Genomic DNA, 23,037 nt, shown 5'->3' with positions numbered 1-23,037 from the left:
TGCTTTTTAAAATAAAGGCTGGAAATTTTATTGAAGAGATATTAGTATAAAAATTGAAAATGTATTGCCATTGTAAAAAAAAGACATTCCAGTATACAGGAATTAAGTAGCAATGGCTCATATGCAGTTCACATACTGTTGCACAAAAATTTTTGTGATATCAGTTCATCATCTGTATTTCCTCTGTATCTCTATGTGATCCCAGGCAGATATCCAGCTTTGCTCAGAAATTACCCTGCATTTCTATTAAAAATCCCATTTTCTGTATGTTTTCAATATTACCTCAGTGTTATTCTGGCTTCAGCTCTCTGCCTTTTTTTAGATGCAATAAATTTGACTTACATTTTTACATTTCTAAGCTCAAGGATGAATATATTTCATTAAAATTGTAATTTGGCATAGGGATAAATCTATAATTGTCAGAATTTGACAAAACACCACAGCTGGAGTAGTAATGATGGCTTTAAGAAATTATATAAGCCCTTTTATTACACGTTTTTAATGGGCTTACATAGAACAGTACAAATGCCAAAGTATTTATGTAGGGGATGGCAATGGCACTGGAACAATTGAGCAGATGCCACTAAGAGAGACCTTCCTTCATCTGCAAGCAGGCAGGGAAAAGGGATTTCCAAGAGGTGATGAGGTGCAAGCCAAAGCAGTGGGGCTGACAGGGAGAAGAACAGTGGCAAAATGTTTTAGGCAGAGGATTCACAAACAAATTACGACCGATAATTAATACACTCTGCACTTTTTCTTGGTCTGTCTTTCAATGTTGTTTGATACACTGGTGTGTGTCTGCACAATTTATGCATCATTAAGGCAATAGGAAACAATAAAACCTGGGAGTGGCTGGCAGCATCCTTGAGACTTGATGGGTGAAAAGCAGCTTTCCTAGGATAGGAGGCTTTCCAAAATGTTTTGGGCCAGTATGTAGGCTAATTTAATAATATGCATCCACCTTTAATAAAGGTCTCATCCACGTGTCTGGAAAGCATCTCATTTTTTTGGAACATCTTTAAATTCATATTTCATCTGTAACAAAAAGGTTGGTTTTTTGAACCATTACTGTAGTGGTGCATTTTTGGGTTTACCAGTTTTCTGTATGCATTTGTTCTTTGTTTTATACTGGTTTTATTTAAGTTATAATGGTTTGTCCCATATACCCCATGTTAACCCCTTTTTGGTTTCCCCTGAGTGATTGTCAGGTGTCAATCACAATTATGGGTCCTGTCCATCACTTCACAGCCTCGCCCTGATGTCTAGAAGATTCTAGTGAGGATGTTGAGTGATTGGCAGGGTCCCAGGGTGTTCCTGCCCTTGATTGATTGATTTGTTCTATTGCCTGTCATTTATGTTCAGGGTCACTCCCTTCACCTTTTGGATTGGTTCCAAGCTGTCCCCTTCCCATTTCTCCACCCCCGTACTTAAGGTCCTGTACAGAGAGCAAACCGGGCTTCAGCAGGCTGACTCTCTGGGTGTGAAGAGGTCCCACGTGGACTTAATAAAACCCAGTTGAGGTCCTCCACCAGAGTCCCTCCTTTATTCCTTCACCACTGTTCACACTTCTGCAGAGCACAAAAGGACCCACAGGATCGGGGACATATCACAGAATACAGAACCATACCTTTACTGCAGCCAGGGCTGGCCAGGACACAGGACACGGGTCCTGAGAGACACATGGTACTGCAGCACATTACCATGGGGTCAGCCAGTCGTCTCCTCCATCTGGTTGCATTTTGAAGTTTTAGATACAGTCCTAACAAGGAGGAGAGAAATGGTCTGCCCTCAGCAGAAAAGATACCGCAGCTCCCCTGCAGCTGAGCAGCCTGTCTAGGAGCAGACGGTGAGGATAAAACTCAGTGTTCTTCCCGCAGGCTCTTTTCCGAGCAGTTTGCACTCAATGTCATGTGGAGCACCATCAATGATGCAGAGACACCGGTATTGATCCAAAGTGGAATAACCTCCTCAGCCAAGAGTTTGTATGTAGGTTAGGTGCTACCACAGGGCTCATCCTTTTGGCATGTGCCTCCCTGCAGCATGTCTGCCTCCACCCTTGGATGTGGGAGGCAAAGACCAGTCAGATGTTTTGAACATGCTCTGGGAAGGACAGAGTGGGTTTGTGACAATGCAGGCACCTCTACCAGCATCGCTCCCGGCAAGGAACACTCAGCTGGGCTAATGATTGTGGCTGTGCCCCAGCTCCTGGCTTGCTCACAGGCTCCTTGTTAGGAGGAGATCCCTTTGCCAGAATGTATTGAATTTCCTCAGGAACAAGGTCGTTTCTCTGTACTCTATCAGGAGATAAAGTACACATTTCTGAAAACATAAAGGCATTTTTGCAGGGCTTGCTTTATGCCTGCTGCTGTCCTGTCAGCAAGGCTGGAGGCAAAGCCAGCAGCTACAGAGGAAAGCCTGCTTTCCCATCTCCCCATGGTCCCATCAGCACAGAATGGGGAGGAGTGTCTCACAGGACACTTACCTCTCCTGCAAGGCGAAGATGAAGATGTGGCTTCTCCTGAACTGTAGCTGGGTCGATGACAGAAGCCAGGCAAGCAAAGGAACCTCCTAGCTGGAGCCCAGGGCACCAACACCTGCAGGGGGACATCCCAATGTTGGGGCATGCAGAGCAGCAGCTAGAAAAGGCAAATTTTCCCCTTGACTTTTCTCATCTCTCTCAGGCTTAACATGAAGGGAAGAAGATGATCACTGCTGTACAGTGGCAGGAGCCTTTAGGAATCCAGGGCTTTTCGCTCAATCTTTGTGCTGAAATGCTCAGTCTTACACTGCAAAGACAAACAGCAACAAGATTGCTCTCAGCAACCCAGACAAGAACATTTTAGTGCGTAATTATGAATGAGATGCAAAAGGACGAAAAAGAGGAAAAACATCTGTTCGCATAGAGTTTATTGCCGTTCACTTAAGAGGCCTATTAAATGCCAGAAAAAGCTATTTATCCTTCTGTTTGAGGCAATTATCCTGCTGCAAATCTCTGTGTCAATTCGTCCTGTGATTATTCCTGGAGTGCTGACACTGTGCAGATACACTCACCACACAGAAAAAAGGAGCCCACCCAGGCTTACAGAGGGATTTTCAGAAGCAGGGTAGCCAGTGCTTTTCAGGGTCTTTACCTCTGTAGAGGAGTGGGTTGTTTCTTGAAGTTTTCCCTAGAGTTCAGCTGCCTCAGCTCCTTTATTTCGAAAATATTCTTTGCGCTTTTTCATTGGACACACACCTAAAAGTGGGACTGCTCTTCTTGAAGTCACAGCAATATGGAATGTGAGAAGCCCAAATCCTGTTCTTTGAATGCTCAAAGGATTCAAACTCAAAAGCTGTCCCACTGACCAAGGAGTCATTTGACTCACCAGGCTGCAAGGTCTGTGCAGAGGAGAGGCTTCATCTCCTTGAAGCTCAACCATGCACTTGTTTGGCAAGGAGGAAAGCAACTGTGAGTGCATTGGTTCATCCCTCTCTCCTTCTTCTCTGGCCTGCTCAGGCCTTTCCACAAGAGATTGGCGGTGAAGCATCTCTTGAACACACTGGGAAGTCTTGGAAAGCTAAGGTGGGGGGTGGTACTGACTGTACCAGGAACTCCTGCTGCCTTACCAAGGTGGGAGATGGCAGCGGGAATAATCAGTCATCCCCTGACAGCCTTGGAATGTTCCTTATCTGAAATGTAGCTCAAGTGGCTCAACAGTACCATCCTCACTGGAATTTCAAAAATTCCAGTAATAACTAACCCAGATTGCAGTCAAAATGAAAATACATCAATGGCTTAAGACAACTATCTCTCACGGCCCTAAAAACAGTGATCCTAAGACAGACCCTTTGAGCTCTTCTGGACAGCAGTGGACTGCATCAGTATTTCTCTCTCTGTGGGATGCCTCTCAGAGTGCCCGAACTCTCAAGTTTGTGAAATTCAGAGAAGTGTCACCTGACAACAAGAACCTGGACTGATATCCCACTAGGCTCAACACCCCACCTCACCCCCATTAAGAAATGCCAAAAAGGCATTAGACATGAGTGTTTCACTTATTCTCAAGGGAAATGTTTCAATACATACACCTTTGTACTTATACATTACATATCCATGCCTCTATGTGTATTACCTTTGTACATTTGCATGCATATATCTGGGGGTGTGTATTGACTTGGAAACCCTATAGCAAATATAGTATGCATGTTATTATCTTGAATCCATAACTGTCATTACTCTTTGTAGTTGATCCTTGGTTAATCTAACATTTAAGTGCTTCCTTTAGACATAAACAATTGACCATGTGTGAGTCTAAGATCAGACTCAGCCATGTGTGGGCACCTGTCTGAGAAGCAGTCTAGTAAGCAAGGGAGTTGACTCTGAATCTCACGACCCACCAGGAAGTCTCCCTTAACCTTTTCTTCCTTACCCCTTTTTACATCCCTGGCCTCCATATAAATAACTCTAAATTGATTCTAATTGCTTTTCCTTTATATGTATTACCCATGCACTATTAGAGTAAGGCTTGCCATTGAGCTTTGCCTGACTTTTGTAAATTTCTACTAAAGTTTGTTTTCACTAATATATTTGATGATGATTCTTTAAGCAACCTAAACCATTCATTTGTGTGACACAAAAGCTCCCTCCATGGGTCTACTGTGTTCCCTGAGGGAAGAGCTGTTTTTAGAACTTCATTTTAGCCAAAATGCTGACTGAACGCTCACACACAGGTTCTGAAACACTGACAGCTGGCTCAGTTGCTTAATTCTCTGATGACACAGAAAATAAACAAACCTCCCCTCCTCTGTTTGGCTCCCAAATTGAAGGAAAGGCTAATGTAAGGCTCAGATATCACCTGTTTGACTAGGACTTTGGAGAAGTTGAATTAAAAGGCAGGAGATGTGACAACTGGGGGAGCACAGCACGTGATGTACATGGTACATGCCTCTTACTATGTGAGAAATACATTGTCCTTATGGTGGGTAATGGACATTAACAGGAACAGAAGAAAGTGATGTGGGGCAGAGCTCCCCTAGTGCTGGCTGCCGTCAGTGGTGTAAGACAGTTTCAAAGGACGAAAGCAAAACACAGGAAAAATATTCCCTTGAAACTGCTCTTACTTTTAGAAATACCATTTGTATGAAGTTGTTCACCTTCAGAAAAGTTTCTTCCCCCTTTCTTTTCTCCCTAGCAGATCCCTTCCTTAATAAGCCTGAGTTGTGACTCATATCTGCTTCTCCTTCTCCAAAATATGTAATTTTTACTTCTTCCTTGAGGAAAATAGACATGAGGGGAAAATTCCCAGAATGAAACCAGTCCATTTCAGATCTTGAAGCAGCAGTAATTTCTAATACCTGAGCACCCAAGACAGTGTCTGGGCTCACCAGAAGCCTGGTCAGGAGCCAGTGGACACTTGGACCAGGGTGCAGCCCCACAGGGACTGCCCCACAGGATGTCCAGCCCAGGCATAACGTGAGGAGCTGGGGGACCCCAAGAACCCACAACACGAGGAACTGAGGACACTTGGCTATCCAAGACAATGATTTTCTCTCCAGCCTTTTGGTGGAAGAAAAACTCTGGGACACACTGCTATAGCAGCAGCTTTATCCAGGCTTTTGTTGGTTTGGATTTTTTATTTAACAACTGCTTCTAGTATGCTGCTGCCTTCACATTTTCTTGTACTTTTTTAAAGTGTTCTCCATAAATAACTGATCCACGAGCCCTTTTTAGAGCTCTGTTGAAGCACCCAAGTCCCCCAAACGTTGTAGGTATGTGGGAGCCCGACAGGCACCCAGATATCCACTGAATTGAACATCACTCCATTTGCTCTTTGAGATGGTGTGAGGGTTTTTTCAGCAACTGCTTGATCCAACATCTCCCTCTGGTGGAAAGTAGGGAAGAGAGCAGGATAGACTAAAGCCGCGGACAACGTAACAATAGTCACTTGATTGCGGTGAAAACAATAAAAATCTCGGTCCAGGCCATGATGTTATCTCTAATTGCTACATTTATTCCTAATGAATTTGCAGTTTATCTCAAAGAGTCCTTGACTGGAAGAGAATAGTAATGAATGGTGAATGCCAATTTTCCTGTATTTTCCAGAAATTTGTTTTAAACAGAAGCAAAAGTCTATATCAAGACAATATGACTTTATGGCATTGTTTCTGTGAAGAAAATCAACAAAATTTCCTGTTGTGGAAAACTATTATTTTGTGCTCAAGCTCTAAAATCCATCACACATCCCATCTGCTCTCTGGAATCACAAGAATTTAGAAAAATGTCTCAAAATATAATCGTTCTCTTTCTATACCACAATTACACCTTTGAAGTTCCATGTCAGTGTGACAGATTGGTTGCCATCTGCCAGGGGTGCCTCTTCAATGTAGATCAGAAAGTGTGGATAAGAAGGAAATACTCAAGCACAATTTAGATAACTTATGTCCAGACATGCATGGGCTTAAGGAACAGCACAGGGATAAAATGCTTTGCCCAGGTGACAGCTAAGTCTTTCTTTCAGGACACCTTTCATCAGCACGGGGAGGTCAGGGAGGTTTAATGGACCTTCCACTCTTAATCCTCTCCCATGTGCAAGTGTTTCCTTACACTTGTTTTGCAATTTCAGATGAAAACTACAGAGCTGATGCTGCAGCACAGACAGATTTAAGATCAAAATGGAGTTTTGAAAATTCCTCACCTGCCAGCTCAGCTCAGCTTCAGCTGGAGCTGGAGAAGTAACAAAGGCCACAGCTTTGCTTCAGTTCCTGGCATGAGTCATGTGTGAGGAGCAGAAACTCAGGGATGGCTGGGGAGATATTGCTGGAGACCAACACCTGGGGCTGGGCAGCTGAAGCAAGACAGGACTCATCTCAACAAACTTCAACTGCCTGTAAGCAGTCAGTGTCAGTGAGCTGGCCTGAAGGCACTGAAATAGTGTGACTCCCCTTCGTGGGCAGGTGTGCAGTTGGCACAGGGCAGCATCACTCTGTATCTAGGATGTATTTTAGATTATTCAAATTTTCCATGCCTGGGGAAGCATAACGAAAGGATGTTCAGGTATTCCCAAAATATCAGGACATATTCTTGGCAAACTGAAAGCTTTTGGAACAAAAAGATGAGGTTTCCGAATAGAATGCTCAATATTTTTGTGGCATGACTTAACCAGGGAGAAAACTTCTGTGAGAAGGAGTAAGATTTAAAAAATAATTTCAAGCTAGACAGTGGGGAAGTGAGGAGGAAGAGAGGAGCAGGGAATTGTGATGAAATTTGTTTAAAGGTGCCATTTTGACCTCTTTATAACCACAAGTCTCAAATATCAGACATATCCCAGAAGGAAGATAATTACTGGGTCATTGTAATAGCATGATAAAAATTGCATGGGAAAGAACCAAAATAGATCCCCTCCAAATTAGGAAAAGGACATGAACTCTATCAAATTAAAAGCTGAAACAAAAAGGAAAAGACTAAAAAAATATTTTGAGGAAACTTGCTTCTAGACAAAAAGCCTCCTCTATCCTAGCAGGAGCAGGGAGCCTGCTGGGGGGCTCTGCAAGTGACATGGGTGTGCAGTCAGCAGATGACCAGGGTGGCAAAGGAGTTTGAGAGGAAACACGTCCTAACACAACAGCTAAACAGATTACTTGTGTCTGTGTTCAGCACAGAAAAGCTTAGTGAAATTCCTATGGCAGAACCATTTGTTAAAAGGATAATGCAGGGAAGCTGCCTCAGATTGAAGGGTCATTAGATGAGGCTTTAGAACAAATAAATGCAAGGGATAGTAACAAATTCATGAAAAGCAGATGTTACTGGTTTGTAGGTTTTTTAGGAACGCTAATGGAAATTGTTGCACTATAAGAGCCAGTGTATAAGTTTTTACTTAAAACAGCTGAAGAAAAAAGAGGATGGCAAGTGACACTGGTTTAAGTGCTCTAAGGGATCTAGAGAAATGCAAGCCATTAAATGAGACTTGTGGCAGGCAAACAGCGAAAGCCATAGTAACAGAATAGTTGCAAGGAGACACAAAGACTAAGAGGGGAGAATTGGCAGAGCTTTGCAGTGAGAACCTATGAAGCTGTGCTCCACCACCCTCTGACAGCTTCAGAGGAAACTGTGAAGCTGCAGATGAGAGCAATCCACTCGCTATGATCTGCCTTTAACAACATCTGTCACCAAGGACCCATTAAGAAGCTAATCTGGCATGGGGTAAGAGGGAAGATCTTCTCATGGGTCAGCAACTGCATACAGGATAGAGAGACAAGGTAAGGATAAATCATCCATCCTTCACAGTGGAGAGAAGCCACCAATTGCCATCTTAGAGGTAGGGCCAGTGTTCCTCCACAGACCCATGAGAGAGGCAAATCACTGATCTGCCAGTGGTACCAGTTTGTTCAAGGCAGTAAAATGCAAATTTGCCTCAAGGAGTTGCAAGAACCATCTCATGAGCTTGCACAAAGTAACAGCAGGTGAAAATTAGTATAGCTAACAGCAGAGAATACCTGGCTGAGCTGGGAGGAAGACTGCCTCACTATCCAGCCTCAGCCATGGCCTCTGAAACATGTAGAAGTACCTACTCAGGACAGGTATCTGGTTACCACTTAAATGCTTATTAGTGACTATGAAGCATTTTAATATATTATGAAGAGAAGAGAGGTCATAGAGTTATGAAATGGTTTGGGTTGGAAAGGACATTAAAGATCATCTAGTTCCACCCCCTAGCATGGTCAGGCACACCATCTATTAGACCAGGTTGCTTAAAGCCCCATTTAACCTGGCCTTAGATCCTTCCAGGTATAAGGCACTCACATCTCTAGACAACCTGTGCCAGGGCCTCACCACCCTCACAGTGAAGAATTTCTTTCTAATCTAAATCCACCCTCTTTCATTTTAAAGTCATTCCTCCTTGTCCTGTCACTACATGCCCTTGCAAAAAGTCTCTCTCCACCTCTCTTGTAATCCCACTTTAGGTACTGGAAGGTGCTGTAAAGTGTCCTCAGAGCTGTCTCCTCTCCAGGTTGAACAACCCCAGCTCTCTCAGCCTACGTATATAGGAGAGGTTCTCCAGCCCTCTGATCCTCTTCATCATCTCCTCTGGACTCACTCCAGTAGGTGCATATTCTTCTTATGTTGGGATCCCCCAGAGCTGGATGCAGCACTCCAGTGGGGTCTCACAAGAGCAGAGCAGAGGGGCAGAATCACCTTCCTCAACCTGCTGGTCACTCTGCTTTGATGTAGACAAGGATACAGTTGGCTTCCTGGGCTGTGAGCACACATTGCTGGGTCATGTTGAGCTTCTCCTCAACCAACACCCCCAGGCCCTTCTCCACCCAACCTGTATTTGTGTTTGTGATTGCCCCAACCCAGATGCAGGACCCTGCACTTGGCCTTGTTGAACATGACAAGGTTTGCACAGTCCCACCTCTCAAACCTGACAGGGTTCCTCTGGATGATATCCCTTCCCTCCAGTGCACCACTCAGCCTGGTGTCATTGGCAAACTTGCTGAGGGTGCACTCAGTCCCACTGTCCATGTCACTGACAAAGATTTTAAACAGTACCAGCCCCAATACTGACCCCTGAGAAATATCTTCACTTGTGACACCAGCCCCTCTGTGTTGGCAAGAACAGGGTCCAGCACAGCACCTTTCCTTGTTGGCTGCTCTATCACTTGGAGAAGAAACCTCTGGGATTGCTTATGCTTTACTGTCTTCTCCAACAGATCCCCATGAAGATCAAGGCTTGTGAAAGTGAGGCATTTATGTATTATGTAAACCAAGATACTTCAAGGTGGGAAAGAAGAGTATGAGAGAGAGTATGGTGGAGCTTTATGAACTCAAATGGGCCATGGAGTCACTACCTCTCATAATATGCAAGAAAGGGGCATCAGATGTTGTTTTCAGGTTCAAGACAAAGGTGAAGGCAACGAGCTCTGCTCCTGGACAAAGAAGTTTCTCCCTTTACAGAACCTGTTTTCACAGGATGTTGGGGAATACAGAAACACCATAAATGGTTTTAGAAGCAAGTCAAGAACTATGTGGAAGATAAATCATCTATAACACTAAGCTACCCCTCAGATGAGGAAGACCCAAGGACAGAAGTGGCTGTCCCCTCTTCTGCCCATGAGCTGAGCTAGGACATCAGACAGATAAGCTTTGCAGCCAAACCTATTCTGACACTGTATCAACAAGGCAATTTTTAGAAGTAGAAGAAGCCTCATTGCCCTGCAGAGAAGAAGTGCACAAGCACGGCTTTGCTTTCTTATGGGGCTATGATCACCCTATTATCATTGGTAGTGTTTCTTGCTCCTGGATTAGTTATACTGTTTGCTATTTTTAAGCTTAAAATAAAGATTAAGAAAAAAGAGCCCATTCTTATGTTCTTTTTCCATGTATTTTTATGTTCTGTGTTAGCTGAGGACAAAGCTGCAGTTTGACAAGCCCTACGCCAACACTATTGCCAAAAGCTGCAGCTCTGCCCTCTCATACCACTGGAAAGGACAAATGGGGGGGATGGAGGGGGGAATGCAAAATTAGCCTTCAGAACTGAGAAAAAGAGGACAAGGCTGCTGAAGGCAGGGCTGGCTTAGCCTGGTCCCAGGTGCTTATTGATTTATAATTTAATTTGGTGATGTTTCTTCTGACAGCTGCCCCTTGCAAATGATAACTGACCTCATCTCCCCTGAGAACAGCAGGAGTTGGCCGCCATGGCTGAATGTGGCCTTTCTTGGCCCTGTCAGGCCATCCCAAATTAAAGAAAATCCCTTGTTTATGAAAGGAAACACTACAGAAGTGACCTTTGCTCCATTATTAGAAATTTATTTATCAGTTAATTTTAATCTCTGAAATTATTGACGGATTTTGAATAGTTTTGCAATTCTATGGACAAAAAAGCTAGACAAAATGGATGATAATACACTCAAATGAGCCATTTAAGATTTAATGAGGCATTTAATCACTAAGTCAGACCTGTACTTTGATGGTAAGATCCAATTTTGGGGAATGATTATCTTCAGACCCATCAAAGGGTTTGAATTGCTGAGGGGAGTGTAAAGCCAAACAGATCCTCTGCCATGGAGTGAGAGAATCTGGGCTCTGGTGACTCAGCTTTCTTACAGCAGAGGAGCTTGTTCATGTCTAGTTACAGACAAATTTTTCTTTAGAGTGTTTATCTAGTCTTGAAAGGCTCTTCTACAAAACTGATGGTGATGTTAGAATACTTGTTGGTTTGTCTCCAATTTATTCATATCAACTGTTGCAAGGAAAGCAGACGGTGTTGTTGTGGAGTAGAAAAGGGATGTTGCATTCCCAAGCCCACTCTGAAAAATCCTGTTCAGCAGAACAAAGGCCATATCAATGCTCCTGTGCAGGGGTGGAGGGGAGGTGCTGGGGGGATATCACTGATTTCTGAAAGCAAAATCTGAGGGCCTTGAAGGAGAAAACCAGATTTGCAAACTAGTGTGAGAAAAGAAGCACAAAACTGTAGCTCATGTGGGGCAACATTAGCAGACAGTTTAAGTTTCCTGAGGTGCAATACGAGCAAATGCAGTGATGGGTATCACAGACCTGCTCTCAAAATCACACTTGCCTGGTCACTGTGGGTGACAGTGACCTAACACTGCTTTCTTTAAGAGCTGACCTGGAGCATTGTAACGCAGCACTGCATGGGGTTTTCTTTTCCTTCTAAATCATACAGACAATGATAAATTTGTTAGCAAGGTGGCAGAAACAAGGGCAATTCTAGATTAGATTTGGTACAAGAGGAGACAACCTTTTTTTACTGAATCTGAGTCTACTGCATATGACACCCTTTAGATGCAGATTCAGAAATGCTGAATTGATGTTATTTGTGTTATAGTGCAGCAATCTGATCCCTGTTATGTGAAGAGTATTTATGTATCTTGTTTTCTTCGTGTGAGGCTAGGACAAATGCCCAGGGCAGATGGAGGAGATGATTAGCTGGACTAATACTTGGATCAACACATCACGCCTTTCCAAAGTGGTAGAAGATATCACTGAGTATCTGCACTGGAACAAGCTGTTGACTTAGTTCCCTTCTATACAGTAGTGGACTGAAAGTCAAGGTGCTACTTAGGAGATGCATCACTAGCTGTTAATGGAAAAGGGATTCAAAGCTTGGCCCTTGATGAGGAGACTTGCAGAGCAGAAATGCACTCTTCCACCAGGTGAGCAGCCTCGATGGCTGTGCCCCTGTGCACTGAAAAGCCACCTGCCCCATGCCCATAGTTGTGGACCACTGGGAGCTCAACTCCTCCTTGGCTCAAAACCTCTCTCTGCACCCTCACGCCCTGCCTGGATGGCCTCAGGCCCACCTTCACCTCCATATCCTGAGCTCCCTGCAGTGAGGGCTCCAGGGAGCAGCATCTGTCAAAGATGTCTTTAGTAGTGCCAGCATCAGGGGAGAGACTCCAGCTCCCCTTTTCCCTGGTTCCCCCCAGGGTCACCCTGTGTATCCCTGGGTAGATGTAAGTTAAGCCATCCCCATCCCGGATGAATTGTTTCACCCAAGGAGCATGAACCTTGAGGACTTGTCCCCTGACAGGGAAGAGCTGCTTGTCCCCCACCAGCTGGTGGGCTCCCATGCCTGCGCAGTTGACAACGATGTTGTATTCACTGTGCAGCTCCCACAGGTCTGCCACTTTCCTGGTGTACATCTGGGCACCAGCTGCTTTCAACCTGCAAAAAAGACTCCAGAAGTGAGGCAAAAAGGAAACCCCTAACCCCTTACATAATTATTATGGATATTAAGTAAATGAGATAGATTGCCTTTGCCTTTACATACTAATCAAAACCAAATAATAGATGGGACAAAAAGCAAAGAAAATGCCCTGGGGGTTCTGTTTGTGATTTGTCTGATTTCACCAAAGATATTTAGCCTGGTCAGGGTGGAAAAAGTACAGCAAGCTGAGCAGTTTAGAGAAGGGTGTGGCATCAGACCTAGGCAGCCAGGTCCTCACTGTCTTGATTCCTTTCTGTAATAGTACCAAGCTTTAACAGCCCAAGCAAGCTGGGAAACAACAGATTTATTTACCAACTTGCTCGTGCTAGTGGCAGAGCTATCATACTAGACCCTTTTCAATGTGCCTGTTATATGCTGTCACATTCATTCCCAACTCACCCCCTGAGCTATGTAGCCATGTAGTGTCATGTGCAAAGCCCAAAGATCTGTACTAAGGCTGGGCAGATGTGGCACAGGACCCCCAGGGTGCCCATAACCTTCTGCAGCAGCAGCCAGGAGTCACCCAGGATGGCTCAGAGCATTACACATGCATGTCTGCTCCTTACTGAAAGTCACCTCTTGAGATTCATTTTTGAGCTCAATTTCAAGCCAAATCCTCCCCTGAACTTGCCTGAATTTTGAAGCCCTTCCCTGTGGAAAATCGCTGGTATGAGATGGAGTCACTGCATGCTGTCAGCTGGATCCCAGTGCTGGGGGTTTTAGCATAAGCAAGTCAGGAGACAGGTCTGTGATGCCCTAAGTGGAAAATCCCATCCTCTGCAACATTCTAGCAGCTGGCAAAGTCATCAACCCCACTGTAAAGGCAGTGGGGTCCCACAGAGCAGTGAGTGAGCCAAGAGTCCAGGGCACAGTTGATGCTCTGGGGCCTGATGTAGCAGGACACTGAAGCTGTCTGGGAAGAACAGGGGAGATCTCATGCAGCAGCTGTGGCTGGGCAACTTGCAGGGAGAGCTCCTAAGAATTGTAACTGGGACTCTGTCACAATTCCATAAAAAATACACCAGTAAAAAAGCCTGCTGAAAACTCCTGAATTTGGGCAAGTAAGCAGGAAAAAATTCCTGAAGTCTATTTTTGGCCAAGCAAGGTGGGCACAATAACAATTTTCCTTGTGGATTGCCAGGAGAGTGATCTATAAATACTGCTCAGGTCACTAGGGGTTTGAGAATTAGTTACATGTTTAATAGTCTCTCACTTCTCATCACCAGGGAGAAGAGAAAAAAAATTAGACTCATTAGACTACATCCTTTGAGAAATAAGGAGACTACAGTAGAAATTAGGAGGGAGCAGAAAACACATGACAGATACTAAATGGGTTGTACAACTTAGCTGTCCTGCAGCAGAAATTTGCTTCAGTTAGGCAATGAAACATGACAGATCATGTGTACAGAGTAGATGGCACAGACCTCACATGGCACTGGTGCCACAGGAGAACTCCCAGCCCGCCTGGCTGCTACAAGAAATGCTTTTTCACATTTTGCAGTGTGATGAAAGGCATCCAAGTAACCAGCTGAGCTGGCAATTTGTACCGTGGTGTCAGTACACATCTCTTTACTTAACTCCAAATCAGCATTGCAGCCTGTCTCTTTCTCTCAAGAGGATACAGACATTTGCTCACTTTAAAGGTACTTACTTGGATTAAATACTTATCTCAGTATGTTCCAGGGTGCCAAAGCCCTTTTAGGTCTGCATCCTGTCTCTCCTGCGATTCTCCCAAATTGAGGTATTGGGGGGAACTTAAAACCTTGGAAATCGGCACATTTTCTAACTTTGATGTCAATCCAGGGATGAACTCTGAAGCCATGACTTCCTCAGAGTGAGTACATTACCCATCTTATGCAGGCAAACATTTTCAAAAAATTTGTTACAAGAGATGCTGTTTAATATTTTGGGTTTTTTTCATTTAAATGGATTAAGAAATTACTCCAATAGTTGAACAAATTTGAGATTAATTGGTCCAGCTATTTCATAAGTGCAAAGCCTTCACAAGAAGACACCTTCCTAGATGTGCTTATTCTCTCAGGGGCTGCACGTATCTTCAAAAACAGACGGATATTATCTGGGAAGTTTGGCAAATGTGGAGCAGCCAAACGTTTTCTCAGGACATGGCAGGTTCCTGATGTACCTTCAAGGTCTGGCAGGCCAAGCATGGCCCCTGTGGCTGTGTTGGCCCTATGCCCAGGGTTGCTCACACTCCAAGCCCCACAGTACAGACACACTGGGAGAAAGTGGACATTGCATAAAAGGGGCCTTTCACATTTTAGAAAAGTTGGGTATTTTTTTCCTGTGCTTCTCCCCAAGCAAGAGCTTGCTGAATTTTCTGCAATGAGAAACAGCCTTTTTCCAGTTTTGTTCAAGGCTCTCAAGGAGACCCTGTCTTGCCTCCAGTCCCCCTGCCAGGGTTTCCCTCTGTATGCCCAACCTGCAGCAAAACCTACCTTTTCTCCAGCCACAGCAGGTAGGGTGGGCAGTCACATTTCAGGGTCGTAAAGGCCTGACCAAATTGGTGCTGCGGGAACTTTAGGAGTTCTGCTTCAGACATTGCTCGAAATCCCAGCACAATATCTGACCAGAAAGGTAACGCTTCCTTGGGAGTGCTTTTAAACACCTGCCAACTAAAAAGACAGAGAAAAACCTGGAAAACTTCACTGGTATTGCTCTGCCATGTTATGTGTCATGGCAATCTTAGCACAAACCCAGGAGCTCAGGAACCTCTTTCCCCCATCAGTGCAGCTCTGCAAGGTTAAACAGCAATGGGGAAACATTGTCTGCTCCTGCAACGCTTGACTGGGCAAAGAGGCAGAGGGTCAGAAAGCTGAGCTTTAGGGTGGCACACGCAGGTTAATAAACTGCAGAGAGCCCTTCCAGTGATAGTGTATGTACAGACTGCCCTCACACTGTGTTCCCACAACTGCAAACACCTGGCTGGACCTGGTGGGGCCACTTGCACACCTGTTCACCATTCCTTGGATATCCATAAAGCTACGGAGTGCTCAGTCTCAATACTCCCACGAGGCGAATTTGAGTACATAATAGGCAGCATAAAACACCCCCAGTTGAATCCCTGTACCTAGCTGCTGAAGCTGGAGGATCCTGCAGTCCCATCCCTATGGATATGATCCCTACTGCAAACAACTAGTGGGTGACAGTGTGGAAAACATTGGTTATTAAAAGGTATTTGGTGCTGGGCAGACTTCTGTTCCTGAATTTTGCCTAAAAATACATTGTGTTTGAGCAACTACAATGCAGTTTCTTGGGAATATGGACTATAAAAGCTATTCCTTGAAAGGAATACCCCTGAATTCTGGCAAAAAAAACCTGTCTGCCTGTTCCAGAACACAGCACAAATGTACCAAAGGCTGCCCCAGGGGCAGTTCTTACCCAGAGACCAGGTGAATGCCAGCCTCTGATGCCTCGGCTGAGTTGCTGATGGCAAAAAGGTAAGTGAAGGTCTCTTTGAACCACTGCTTCTGCCTGTGGATCGGTGTGTCTGCATGTGAACAAAACCAAACGTGCAGAGAGGAATAATGCAAAGTGGAGAAGCATACAAAGGAGTGTCAAGGATATGGGACAGACAGGGAACACAGGTCAAGGAACTTTTCTTCCTGAGCCTCTACACACTGCTGCACACCTGGACACAGCTGCATAAGGTGCCATGGGCAGTGCTGCCCTGAATTAAACAAACCTGGATAGGTGTGAGGGATGAGCATCCCAGCTGCCACATCACTCGTTGTGTTGGGGCTGAACTGGTCCGAAAGGAGCGCCACAGAGCAGGTGGGACAAGTCTCTGTGATGCACAGGGCTGTGGACAGGCCGATGACTCCTGCGCCCACCACGGCAACCTTGGGTGAGGCCATCTCCAGGATGCAGAGACAGAAGAGAGATGTTCCCACCTGCATTTGGAAACAACATATCACATGTCATTATCATCCAGGGCCAGTATCAGGCTATGACATACCCACACGAGATGTGACATAATCCCTCCCCAACAACTAATTGAAGGTTAACTGCTGCACGCAACCAGGGCTGTGGTCAGAATTAAAAAAATCAGTCTCTGATATGACAAGTTTCGAAAAGTCTTTCAGCAGTCACTACCTCATCCTCAGCACTAGTGTTTGGGCTGGTTTGGGGAAGGTTTCCTCAATAAAACCTGAGGGAGTGAGGCACCCATCAAGTTTTCAATCCTGTCAGGTGCAAAAGGTACAGAGCCCTGGAGAAATTGGCTTTTTTAAAGCTTTTGAAGCAAAAAGGTTACTTGAATATTAGGATCTCCAGCAGGGAGGGCTGTTGCTGCCTGGGCAGCAGAAGCAAATCACACTGGAGGTCTCCAATCCATTGTTGGTCCTTGTACCTGCCAGCATGACCCAGAGACATGGACAGACCTTGGACAGACTCGTGGGCATTCAAGGTTGCCATACTCTCTCAGCAGCACATGGTGGTACCCAGGTGCCAGCCAGTCTTGCTGCTCCAAGGGCCTGTATTTTTGCCTCTCCTTGCCTTACTTTATAACTTGCTTCATATCCTGGAGCAGCTACACTCCACTCCTCATCCACTGATTGCTACTCCAAGAAGTGCAGTGTCTCTGTTTTCCCCTGTCCTGTGTCACCCCTGATTTCTTGCTTTCAAATGTTTGAATCTTTGCAGCCTGATTCTCACACTGCTTGATGTAAACTATATGTATTTTTAGAAATTATCTATATGTTTTGCATAGTTGTTCTCTGAGAGGAGAACGTGACTGATGGTCACAGTGACCAATGGAGTCAGGGGGTTGTAACCCCCTTGGGCCAATCCTGGCCCTCCCTAAAAAGTGTATATAAGTAATGGAGTGAGAAAAATAAGGAGCCTTCCATGTTTGACCCTGCTGCTGCCTGCTGTCCTCTGTGAGGGTCCACACCCACATTGTAACGTGTGACCCTTCTAAGTGAAGGGTAACAGTCCTGGGCAAGTTTTGGAGCTGACACCCGTCCTGGGGAGTGGCAGACAGCTCTTGGTTGACAGTCACCTGGTTGCCATCCCAGCGAGATGCCAGCCTGTGCTCCTGGCCATGGCCAGCTCAGGTCTCACACTGGCAAAGGCACCAAGCACAACTGAACCATGTGGCTCTGTGCACCCTGCAATCTCCCTGAAGCCAGGACTAAACAGGCCCGGAAGAGAGAGACTGGGCAACATCAGAGGTGATAAATCCTTTAGCAGCTTTGAACCAGGTGAGTAGGGGTGCTCCTGCACCCCTTCAATAGGTTACTGCCAAAATCTGACCAGGGACGTAGGGGGAGGATCCCTTCTGCCTATGACTAATTTTTTTTCCCAGAATAGCTACAATATTCACTCTCATAGAGGATGCTTAGCAAGATAGACCTCTGCTTTTGTGCCCTGATGGTTCTGGTTTCTCCTATGGGGCTTGCTTATCAGTGACTGTAGAAATCCAGCCTCGCTAATTGCTTTCTGAGAACTGGAAACCAGTGCCTGCACTTACAATGACAGGCTGATTTACCAACTTCCTGTGGCTTTTGGCATCTTTGGTGTAAATTTAGGCCAGACAGACAATGTGGAATTATGATAGGTCAGGTTTATTTATGAGATCCTTGCTCATAACTGTTCATACAGCTTCTCACTTACCCCTGAGGTTTTACTACTTAAAATTTGATGCCTCTGCTATGTAAGAAGGGAAAGAGCAGCAGGCACTGTTGCCTGTCAATGCATTCCTTCTGCATCACAGCCAAGAGTTGTTACAACCTGTCTTCTTCCTCTCAGGGCAACACTTAAGTTTCTTTCTGTTAATTATCACATCTTCTTTCACAAGCTGACTACAGAAGTGCCTGCACAGCAGAGAAAGAGGACACAGTACGGGTGGGAAATGGAACCTGGACCAGAACTGCTGACCTGCATGGCTGACACCTGGAAACCCAGTCTGGAAAAATGTTGGGGGAAGGGGAAAGGGAAAATAAAGAAGAATATTAGTAACAAGAAATTGAGCAGCTGGGTAATAATTCCATAATTACTTAGGAAACCTGGTTCTGAGAAAGGCATCTAAACACATATTTATGAACAAACCTTCTCACTCAGAACTGGCAGCTGTGGAAATGGTGTGTGGCTCTCAGAGCACCCAGCAAGTCTCCCAGCAGTCCACGGACAAGCACAGCCCTGCTTTTTCAGCTGCCCTGGAACATATGCAACGGATACATTATCCACCGGCCAGAGATGTGCTTTCGATTGTCCCTCACGACTCTCCTTTGCTGAAGCCCTTGAACCATGGTGGAGATTGAATTTCCTGACTGACCTCCCTGTCCCCAGGGAAGAAAGGGGAGCTGTGGCTTGGTGAAGATTCAGGTTTCACAAGTCTACCCAGTTCAGATGGGATTTTTGCAGATGAGCCAGTTTGATATCAACTGATCCTTATGCTGCAAAATCCAGTGAGGGCAGGAAGGAGCTGCTGACAGTGCTGGAGCCTGTGGGAGCAGCTCAGAAGGCCACAACAGGCACCTGTTCAACACACCATTTTCCTGCACCTACTGCTGCAGTCTAGGAGCACAACAAACCTTCATGCCAAAAACTAACTGGGTGCAAAGCAGAGGCTACACACAGCTTGTATGAGTGAGCACAGCTCGGGCTTTGCAGAGTCACTGACCCCACTCTGAGTGCAAGCCCTACCTATGGCTCTGCCCTGGCAGCACGGCCTGCATCTTGCTGGGTGGGGGACAGAGGAGGAGAAACTATTTTTAGCTGATGCGGCAGCCCAGCTTAGTCCCAGTGGGGGTGACACTTCTTACCACCTCAGACAGGCCTGAGTGTTTTTGCAAAAATCAGCATTTAAAAGGCAGATCAGTTGCAGTAACTGCTGGAGAGAGAGGCAAATGGTACAGTTGAGCTCTCTGTCCCTTCATAGTGTATGAAGAACAGGACAGAAGCCAGAAAGAGTCACTTGGAGCTGTAATTCCCCAGCAATGAGGACACCAGTTGCCTGATATGGGTTTCATGTTCCTGCCACTCTCCTGCTTCTCCCAGGTTTTTTTCTCATAGTTTTAAAAATGCTGAGATATTTTGTGACATGACTTCACCTCCCAACTCCCACAGCTGAGGAGACAATGTCAGCCTCCTGTGACACAAGGGGGTCTTTATTCTTTCTTGCCTCAAATAGCTGTATGTCACCACTAAGTGCCACTAACTTTCAGCTCTAACATCATTCTGGCAGTGGGTAACATGGCCAATATGGATAAATAGACTGTTCCTCAGCAGACACACACACAGAGGAACATGCACATCCACTGCCAGCTGCAGCTGCAGCCCGTGGTCACAGCAGGCTGGACGCTCGTAGCCTGTGTCGCAACCCGGCTGGCCTACCAAAATAAGCCTATTTACACACCCAAATAAACAGTGGAAAAAGCCCAGCTGAACTGTTGACCAGAAAAGTCAGAACAGGAAGTAACTAAAGAAAACCAAAACCTGTTATATTTTAAGGCCTCGGTTTGTAGATTTGGGTTTTTTTTTTTAACTGACTTTCATCATAAGTAAGTGCTAAAACACTCTTTTGAATTGTGTGAAGCCTGTGGTACTGGGGAGCAAAGGCTCAAGCCTTTCTGAGCTGCTGCAGGGGCTCCTCATCCACGGGGACAGTGGGTACAGCTGCCCTGGTGGATGAGGAGCATGCCATGGAACACTTTTTCCTTTTTTTTTTTTTTTTTCCTTTCCTTTCCCGGTTGATTACTTTTGTTTTATCACTTCCCAGTTTACAAGCACCCTTGGTGTTACTTCCCTTCACATGACCCCAAGGTTTTTCTGGGCAAAGACTGATCTAATCTTGCGTGTTTGCGTGGAGGAGCTCCTGATTTTGGCCTTTTGATTCTGGCCAGGTCCCCTTACTGCTCTTTGGGCTGCCCTGTGAGGTGTACATTTAGGAAGTGCTGCAGGTGAAAGGCGAGAATGATGTTTCCTCACTGATCAAGGACTCTAGAGGCTCCCCGGGATCTCCTCAGCCTCCCTGCACAGGCAGCACCACAGCCAGAAAGCAGGATTCGCAGGCCACCACAGAGAGCCACTGTCACAGGGCAGTGACAGGGCTACCAGGAGGCCTCAGCTCCTCCTTTCAGGAGGGTTGTTTGCCAGCATGGGACACACTTTCCAAAGGCTGGTAGTTATACCCCTCCATCAGCCACCTGCAAGAGCCACCTCCACCAGGAGCACCCACACACCGAGCGATGTGGGGAGAGGAGAGCAGTCCCCTCTGCGATCCTCGCTCCCCGCAGGCCGGGATGTCGCCGCTCCGGGAAAAAGGGCCACAGGGAGCAGCTGCCATCCCGGGCCTTCCCCCGGCTGAGCCCTGCGGTTCCCCCTCCCGCCCGGCTGTGTGGGCTGAGCGCTCCCGGCCCCGGGAGACGGGATCTGCCCACGGGAATTCCCCACGCCGCCGCTGCGGGCACTTCCCCGGCCCTCGGCAGCCGAAGGGCTCTGGCATCCAACGTTTACTTCTTCACATAGAAGTGCGGTCTGGAAACAAGGCAAGCGAGAGAGCAGGCGATACCTGGTGAGGAGGAGGCGCCTGGTCCCGCCTGGAAGAGCCGGCCGCCCGGGAATGCGGGGGCCGCCGCGCCGTGTCCCGGGGCTTTCCCGGGCCCGGCTCCGCGCCCCGCGGGATGGAGGAGCCGGCTGTGCCCGGCCCAGGCCCGGGCTCAGGCTCAGGGCCAGGCTCAGGCCGCCCCCGGCGCTGGCAGCGCTCCCGGAGCGCCCGGCGGCCTCTGCCGGGCCCGGCCCTCCGCCGCCTGCCAGAACTTTTCCCCTGATATTCCCTCCGGGGGAGGCCCAGCGGGACCCGCTGCGCTGCAGGGAATGCATTGTCCTTTTCCCTCCCTCACGGGCAGTCATGTTCCGAGTGTCTCTGGAGCTGCCTGAGGGTTGGCACAGCGCTCGAGCGATGGCGCGGGCGGCCCGGGGGGAACTCCCGCCACCGCAGGTCGGGGAGGAACAGCGGCTCCTGCCAGGCCGCAAATCCCTAATGGGCGCAGCCAGGCAGGGCTGTTTTCAGCAGAAAAACATGAGTTTGTCAAAAACAAACCTCTCTGCAGGAGCTCTAGGATGAAATTGCATGCAATAGACCCCGGTTTATTGCCTCCGGGGCATTAGCCGTTGGCAGGATGTTTTGGCTAATGTTTGACAGCATGAGCATTCATCCCTGAACACTTCAGCAGGACAGTGTTTGCCGACCACTCCCCTCCAGACCTGTCGAGCAGGATCTTGCCAGGGATCTTCCAAGCAGGTGCCTTTTCTCTGTAGCCATGTGAATTCACACCAGCAGCCAGCCATACACACAGAGATCTGTATGAACAGCAACAGCGGGCACCACACACGTTGGATTGTTCTTGCCTCCCAAAACTAAAGCCACGATACATTACACATCACTGATCTTTAGATACCTATTTTTAAAAGGATTTTCCCTTCAACAGTGACAGGAACAAGAAACAGTAATTCTCCCAAATGTTAGCATGGCTTGATTTTTCTGAGTGTTCTAAAAATAGGAGATTAAGACAGGGAAGGCAGCAGAGGAACGGAGGTTTGCTTGTTTAGAAATTAAAATTTTGATGGGCTTGCTGTATTGTAAAATGAACACTGTTCTAAGTCATTGCAGGGTATCTGCAATAGGTTTGAAGAGGATCCTTTCACATATGGAAATATACAAATATAAACAGAGGTTGCAGTTCCAGCTAAGATAAAAACTGCCTGCTACTTCTCCTCCTGAGATTCTACTGTTTATTGCTTAGAACTTTGCCAAATTTGAATTATTTGGATCAAAACGTTCTGTGACAGCTGTTTGTGCAAGTCTGAATGTTTCAGGGAATTCCCAGTGTGTTTTTTCCTGAGAATAAGATGCAGAAAATTCAAGCTGGTTTGGGATACCGAATCTAATAATAATGTCATTGAAAAGAATCTTCTATGGGCTAAAGTATTTTGCAAAGGTGAACAAAGACATTGTATTTGGTCAAGTGCAAGTCATGATTTGTGTTTTTGGGAAGAGACTGCCAGCCTTCTGGCACAGAACAAACACAGCCCTGATTGTACTTGGAGTTCTTCCTGAACCATGACTGGCAGTGGCTTCCCAGCACACCACCAACCCAGCTCAAGCTGTGCTTAAGAAGTGTTTCCTTTTACCTTAGAGCAATCCCCTTTGCTTTGTGTGCTATCCTGAACAGAGCCATAACAATGGGCAGAAGTGATCTCTCTGAACACAGCAGTGCTGACCTATTTCAGATCTTGTGAATGGCATGCACCATTTATCTGCCACTTCTTTAACCAGTTCAAGTCAAGCATCAGTGTCCATGGCAAGTTT

The 23,037-nt window shown here is 46.3% G+C and overlaps 2 protein-coding genes across 3 annotated transcripts in view; both read right to left on the bottom strand.

Annotated features, from left to right (window-relative positions):
• Positions 1-1,704, bottom strand: part of METTL24 (methyltransferase like 24) — a gene marked incomplete at its 5' end in the record, with an annotated part of 53,082 nt that extends 51,378 nt beyond the window's left edge. Inside the window, one exon of the mRNA XM_083856594.1 lies at positions 1,628-1,704. The remainder of the gene's footprint in view (positions 1-1,627) is intronic.
• A 4,262-nt stretch (positions 1,705-5,966) lies between these two features.
• On the bottom strand, positions 5,967-21,851 carry DDO (D-aspartate oxidase). 2 transcript variants are annotated; one of them, XM_083856599.1, is made up of 6 exons: positions 21,769-21,851; positions 18,774-18,880; positions 16,408-16,615; positions 16,104-16,212; positions 15,161-15,337; positions 5,967-12,661 (listed from the first exon to the last, which is right to left on the bottom strand). In XM_083856599.1, exons 3-6 carry the CDS (start codon positions 16,577-16,579, stop codon positions 12,094-12,096), a joined length of 1,026 nt encoding a protein of 341 aa, XP_083712725.1. In that variant the 5' UTR covers positions 16,580-16,615; positions 18,774-18,880; positions 21,769-21,851; the 3' UTR covers positions 5,967-12,093. The 2 variants fall into 2 exon arrangements, with proteins under 2 accessions (XP_083712725.1, XP_083712724.1); XM_083856598.1 differs by lacking the exon at positions 21,769-21,851 and adding an exon at positions 21,238-21,359.
• Positions 21,852-23,037: the final 1,186 nt, after the last annotated feature.

This window comes from Zosterops lateralis, assembly GCF_965231275.1.
Source record: "Zosterops lateralis genome assembly, chromosome: 3".
Taxonomy (NCBI): Eukaryota; Metazoa; Chordata; class Aves; order Passeriformes; family Zosteropidae; genus Zosterops; species Zosterops lateralis.
Note: the sequence above shows the minus strand (reverse complement) of the source record. Positions and strands in the feature narration are given on the sequence as shown.